The sequence below is a fragment of the Lacerta agilis genome, chromosome 13, assembly GCF_009819535.1.
Source record: "Lacerta agilis isolate rLacAgi1 chromosome 13, rLacAgi1.pri, whole genome shotgun sequence".
Classification (NCBI taxonomy): Eukaryota; Metazoa; Chordata; class Lepidosauria; order Squamata; family Lacertidae; genus Lacerta; species Lacerta agilis.
The window spans coordinates 33669134-33675166 of NC_046324.1; the positions used below are offsets into that span (position 1 = coordinate 33669134).

The following is a 6033-nucleotide window of genomic DNA, read 5'->3' on the forward strand; positions in this document are numbered from 1 at the left end:
GAACTTGTGACACGCACCCTTCGGCCGTGCTGAATAACAAGCTTCTCCCCCACCCATCCTCTGTGTTTTTGATTTATATGAAGCCAAGTGGTCTATCAGCCAGGAGTAGGAGCCAAGTCACATTAGAAAGCTGCGATGCTAGCTAATCGGGTGTGTGTGTGTGTGTGTGTGTGAGACCTGGCCTGCTTTAGGCTCCCAGAAATTATAAGCAAGTGTTACTGGTAATTACACCACTCTGTGTTATGCCCTGTGATATTAAGATGTGAAGGAAAGAGATTTTGCGCTGCCACAAGGCTGTGATTCACAACAAGGTCTCCCAGCCCAATTTATGACTTGAAGGTGGATGCAAATGTCTTCCTAATCCAATCAGAGTCAGCCATCTCCCACTCCCATTGTTGCCACAGGGCACAGCGTGTACCCTGCTGCCTGCCAATTAGGATTCAATCTGCATAGAGAGAAAGCTCTAATTAACGCCACAGGGGAGGACAATTATTTTATGTAGTCAAAAGACAGAGAGAGAGAAAAAATTGTAGCTTTTATTCCGCCTGAAAAAGCTTGTTAATAGACACTAAGTAATGACTGCTAACTGGACAATGGTGTTCTAGCCTTCGTGTGAAAACACCGTTTTTCATTTTTTATTTTTTAAAAATGCATGGTGACTTTAAAGGGAATAATAGACATGATAGGGGCTGTTGTTGTTCCCACTAATAAGGAACTCAGTTGGTGAGTACCAATGGAAATTGAGCCAAAATGAGAAACCAGAGGGAGGGGTCAGCATGCTTGGGGGAACCCAGAACCCTGAGGTCTGGAGAGGTAAAAGCATAAAAGGATTCTTAAAGTAAAAATAAATGAAATGAGCACCTGTAACTATGTACATGCCACCCGCCCCCCTACTGACTACAAAATGTTTCTTTTTTAGTTGGAATAAGAAAAAAGAAAAGATGCTATGATGACTAGCATCCGTTCTTGTTGGTCCCCAACTTGCCCAAATGGGCCCAAGTGTTGATGTGGGAACTCTTTGCCAATGCCTCTCCTGTAACCTTTGGGTGCTCATTTGAGGGGTTGAGGCTGGGCTGTGGGCAGCAGTGTAGTCGCAAATTCAGAAGCGCAGGGTCCCTTCGTGATAGTCACAACCTTACCCCTCACAGTGACACCCCTATAAGATTATACAACCTTCTAAGATTATGCAATAGTCTTATAATTATACAATATTAATCATTTGTGGTATATTTCAATGATCAATGCAGGTCTCCATGTGTTGCCTTTCAGCTAGATGTGCACGTTCATGGGCAAATGTTACCAATATCTTCTTTCAGAGTGACTCAAGTTGTGTTCCCTGCAAAGTTCCATTGTTTGTAACAGAGCTTGCATGCCTTTCTCATGAAACTGAAGCGCTGAGCTTTGGAGCATACACTGCCAAAAAAATCTCCTGTTTCATGCGAATTGGGTGACTCTTAGGATGCTGGAGACTGGGATCCTGCTGTAGAAATAGTAGCAGGCCTGCAATCCTCCTATGACCCTTCCCTTTGGCCCTGAAGTCCAGCCCCAGAAGAAAAAAACATTGTGATGTTCAACAAAGAACTTCACCAAAGATATCCTCTTCCCTCGGAGAACACCCTGTGGAATTGAAGCATCTCACTCCACTTGCCTGAGTTGCCATTCAACTCAGCTTAAGAAACATGGAGGATCCTGCCGTGTCCTGTGGGGACCACAAGAGACCTTGCGTCCAGTTCGCATCCATTCAGCTGCCCATTGTTGTCCTCATTCATCTGAGATACTTCTGTGGAACCTGCCTCGAAGCCGTGGACGGTATGAGCGGCATGGACAACGTGGACCCTGTTTCGGGCCTTCTTCCGCAGCAGGCAGCTGAAGACCTTCTTGAAGCCCTTGCGGAAGTGCTTGGAGACCAGGGCGTAGACGATGGGGTTGAGGCAAGAGTTGGCATAGGCCATGCAGTGGGAGAGGAGCCGGAAGGCGTAGGTGGTCTGGTTGAAAGGGAAGTCTCCGTAGAGGTAACGGAGCACGACAACGTGGTAGGGGAGCCAGCAGAGGCAGAAGAGGACAGTGACAATGATGATCATCTTGGTCACTTTGCGCTTGGCCTTCTTGGACTCGGACATGTCCTCCAGGGGGTCCACCGCCGTCCACAGGTATTTAATCGTCCGCGTGTAGGAGAGGCTGACGATCAGCACCGGGATGACGTAGCCGAAAGTGAAGGTGCAGGTGTCCATGATCTTCCGCCGCCATTCCTCCCATCCCGGCACACAGATGTAGCTGCCCTCCCATTCAATCAGGTCGTAGTAGCTCAGGTAGGGGCCCGAAAAGATCACGGAGAGGCCCCAAATGACGGCCATTGCTGCCACTGCGTTGCAGGGCGTCCGCAACTCCCGGGAGCGCAGCGGGTATCGGATGGCCAGGTATCTGCCAGAAAAGTCAACAGAGTTAAGCATTGCTGAGGGTTATCAGCACCATTTATCTTCTCCCTCTGACCACTCATTGTCATCCCACCACTACTCCCCAGGCTGAGCCTTCTCCCCTTGGGGGGGTCCCCCAGCTGGTTCCTCTCACCACTCCTCTGCACCCAACACTCACACACCCTAAGATCAGCCTTATTTTATGTGGCCCTAAATCTAAGTCCATATGCCCTCTGCAAGGACTCCGTTTGGAAGTCTGGCGAGAGCAATCTGCTTCTTCTCCCCTGGTAGGCGGAGGGTGGGGGGAGGAAGAGGGAGCAGGGAAAGAAGGGGGTGTTGTACCCAAGGGAGCAGAGACGACAAGTGACTGATACGGACCATCTGTTTCTCCTCCAGGGGAGAAAACCGGGATGGGGGTGGGGGGGGGAGAGTTTATTTTGACAGCTGTGGAAAGGCGTCACATTGACATGACAGCCAAGAGCACGGGTTGGCCACATATCACGTCTCGAGATGAGTAAGAGGAACTGCCAGGCAGACCGGGGAAGGTCTGTAAGTTCAGAGAGTCAGGGGATTGAGCCAAAAAATGTGGGGCCTGGGGGTTTGCAGGGTGTACTGGATGAAGGCATTGTAAAAGGTAAAGGTAAAGGTACCACTGACTGTTAGGTCCAGTCGCGTACGACTCTGGGGTTGCGGCGCTCATCTCGCTCTATAGGCCGAGGGAGCCGGCGTTTGTCCGCAGACAGCTTCCGGATCATGTGGCCAGCATGACTAAGCCACTTCTGGTGAACCAGAGCAGCGCACGGAAATGCCGTTTACCTTCCCGACGGAGCAGTACCTATTTATCTACTTGCACTTTGACGTGCTTTCAAACTGCTAGGTTGGCAGGAGCAGGGACCGAACAACAGGAGCTCCCCCCTCACAGGGATTCGAACCGCTAACCTTCTGATCAGCAAGCCCTAGGCTCTGTGCTTTAGACCACAGCGCCACCCGCGTCCCGAAGGCATTGTAAGCCGATGCAAAACAGCAAGCCCTTGAACGCACATTGTCCAAACGTGCTCCAAGCTTTATTTCTTTTATTTTAAATGGTTGCACAAAATAAAACACTAAGTACTGTATAACAAATGCATTATGTTTGCAATCCTACGGCCCCCATGTTTGCATATTTGAGGAGGGAAGACAGGCGGGTTGTGAGGACAAAGAGGAGGGGGTAACAAGGCCAGGGACCTCTGGGTTCCAGCAATAGGACCCCTCCTGCTGGCTGCATTGTGGGTTACTCAGATTTTAACTGAATTGGGAGTAGAATATCGAACCTGGCAAAGCAAGTTTTACTAATTTATTGTTATTGTTGTTTCTATTTATTTATTTATTTATTTATTTATTTATTTATTTATGTAGAGTATTTAATTAAATTATTAATAATCAGATTATAAACATAAATTTAAAGAGACAACATAGGCAAAATAGCATATATATTTGCAAAACCACACGCAAATGTATGAGTTGTGTGCAACTAAGTTCTACTCAGAGTAAGGCCATTAATGGACCCAAACAAGTACATTAATTTCAGTGAGTCTTTTCTGAGTAACGTTGGTGAGAACATCATGAGGAGAGTTGAATAGTTCATTTTGGTTTAAATTACAAGCTGTTTTGATTGTTCTGATCTTCGAGATTACAAAGAGACAAAAGGAGGGGGGAATACATTTATGCTTCAGTTACTCATAAATTATAGAAAAATCGGACAAAAGCAGAGTTGATTATATTATCATATTGTACTATGTTTTTAATAATACTACTAATAATTCCTCCAATACTGAACTTTAAAAATTAGGGACTGAATTTTTTGGGGGGTGGGGTGGGGGAGAGATCTGAATTTGTGCAAAGTTCTTATTGTAGTTCAGCCTCACTACCACCACCCAGCATCAAGCAGCAAGACAGTGTGGTCTAGGGTTAGTGTCAGACTGGATAAAGGTAAAAGACTCCTGGGTGGCGCTGTGGGTTAAACCACTGAGCCTAGGGCTTGCCGATCAGAAGGTCGGCGGTTTGAATCTCTGCGACGGGGTGAGCTCCCATTGCTTGGTCCCTGCTCCTGCCAACCTAGCAGTTCGAAAGCATGTCAAAGTGCAAGTAGATAAATAGTTACCGCTCTGGCGGGAAGGTAAACGGCATTTCCATGTGCTGCTCTGGTTCGCCAGAAGTGGCTTAGTCATGCTGGCCACATGACCCGGAAGCTGTACGCCGGCTCCCTCGGCCAGTAACGCGAGATGAGTGCCACAACCCCAAAGTTGTCCGCGACTGGACCTAATGGCCAGGGGTCCCTTTACCTTTTAAAGGACTCCTGGATGGTGAAGTCCAGTCAAAGGTGACTATTGGGTTTTGGCGCTCATCTCGCTTTTAGGCCAAGGGAGTCGGCGTTTGTCCACAGACAGCTTTCCGGCTCATGTGGCCAGCATGACTAAACCGCTTCTGGTGCAACGGAACACCATGACGGAAAGCAGAGCGCACGAAAACACCATTTACCTTCCCGCCACAGCAGTACCTATTTATCTACTTGCACTGGTATGCTTTCAAACTGCTAGGTTGGGCAGGAGCTGGGACAGAGCAACAGGAGCTCACCCCGTTAGGGGGAATTGAACCGCTGACCTTCTGATCGGCAAACACAAGAGGCTCAGTGGTTTGCACCACAGTGCCACCCACGTGTCAGACCAGGACCTGGCAGACACCATGGTTTGAAGTCCTGCTGGACCATGAAACTCACTGGGGTTCCCTTGGGCCAGTCACTGCTTCTCAACCTAACACACATTGCAGGGTTGCCTTGGGGGTTAAATGAGGAAGGGGGCAAACCATGTAAACCACCTCAATCTCCTTGGAGCAAAAGGTGGGATATAAATGCTCAGTTAGTGGAGTGTGAGACTCTTAATCTCAGGGTTGTGGGTTAGAGCGCCACACTGCACAAAAGATCCCTGCATTGCAGGGAGTTGGGCTAGATGAATCAGGATATCCCCCCCTTTTTTAGCGCAGGGGTCTCCATTACCTGTCTACAGAGACAGCAGCCAGGGTGAAACTGCTGGCGTACATAGTAAGGTAGATGAAGAAGTGGACAGCCTTGCACATGAACGACCCAAAGACCCAGCCCTCCAGGGAGTAGATCGTGGCCTGGAAAGGCACGCAGCAGATGATGAAGAAGAAGTCGGCCAGGCTGAGGTTGAGGATGAAGAGGTTGGTGCTGTTGTGCCCCACCTGCCCATTCCGCAGCAGCACGGCCAGGACCAGGCTGTTGCCGATGGTGCCCAGAAGAAAAATCAAGGAGAAGACGACAGGGACGATGACACTGGCCAGGCTGAACTGGTGGGCATCGGAGGCGTTCCAGTGTCCAGCCAAGCTGGCAAAGTCTTCCTGTTCGGTCATTATTATTATTAAAATTTAATCTGTGGGCAAATGACAGGAGAAAGAGACTGTGAGGGTCTTGCAACGGCGGCTGTATATGAAATAATAATCCAAATAATCCAAATCTTGCACTGAGGGAAATCTGGCTTTTGAACCCAGAAGAACCCAGAAGAAGAGCCTTGATATATTGGATGAAAGGTCCATATGCTCTGGCTCCCTTTTTACAAGAGTGGCC

At 48.6% G+C, this 6033-nt stretch overlaps 1 protein-coding gene across 1 annotated transcript; it reads right to left on the bottom strand.

Annotated features, from left to right (window-relative positions):
• Window positions 1-1550: 1550 nt before the first annotated feature.
• LOC117056558 (galanin receptor type 2-like) lies at window positions 1551-5824 on the bottom strand. Its single transcript, XM_033167033.1, has 2 exons — window positions 5446-5824; window positions 1551-2421 (listed from the first exon to the last, which is right to left on the bottom strand). The coding sequence occupies exons 1-2, from the start codon at window positions 5817-5819 to the stop codon at window positions 1671-1673; spliced, it is 1125 nt and encodes a 374-aa protein (XP_033022924.1). The 5' UTR covers window positions 5820-5824; the 3' UTR covers window positions 1551-1670.
• Between the last annotated feature and the right edge of the window lie 209 nt (window positions 5825-6033).

Excerpts from the sequence above, each read along its gene's own strand:
- LOC117056558 (XM_033167033.1), bottom strand. The coding sequence starts at position 5,819 with ATGACCGAACAGGAAGACTTTGCCAGCTTGGCTGGACACTGGAACGCC. Across the intron at positions 2,422-5,445 it reads GCTGCTGTCTCTGTAGACAG|ATACCTGGCCATCCGATACC; the intron begins GTAATGGAGACC and ends CTTTTCTGGCAG.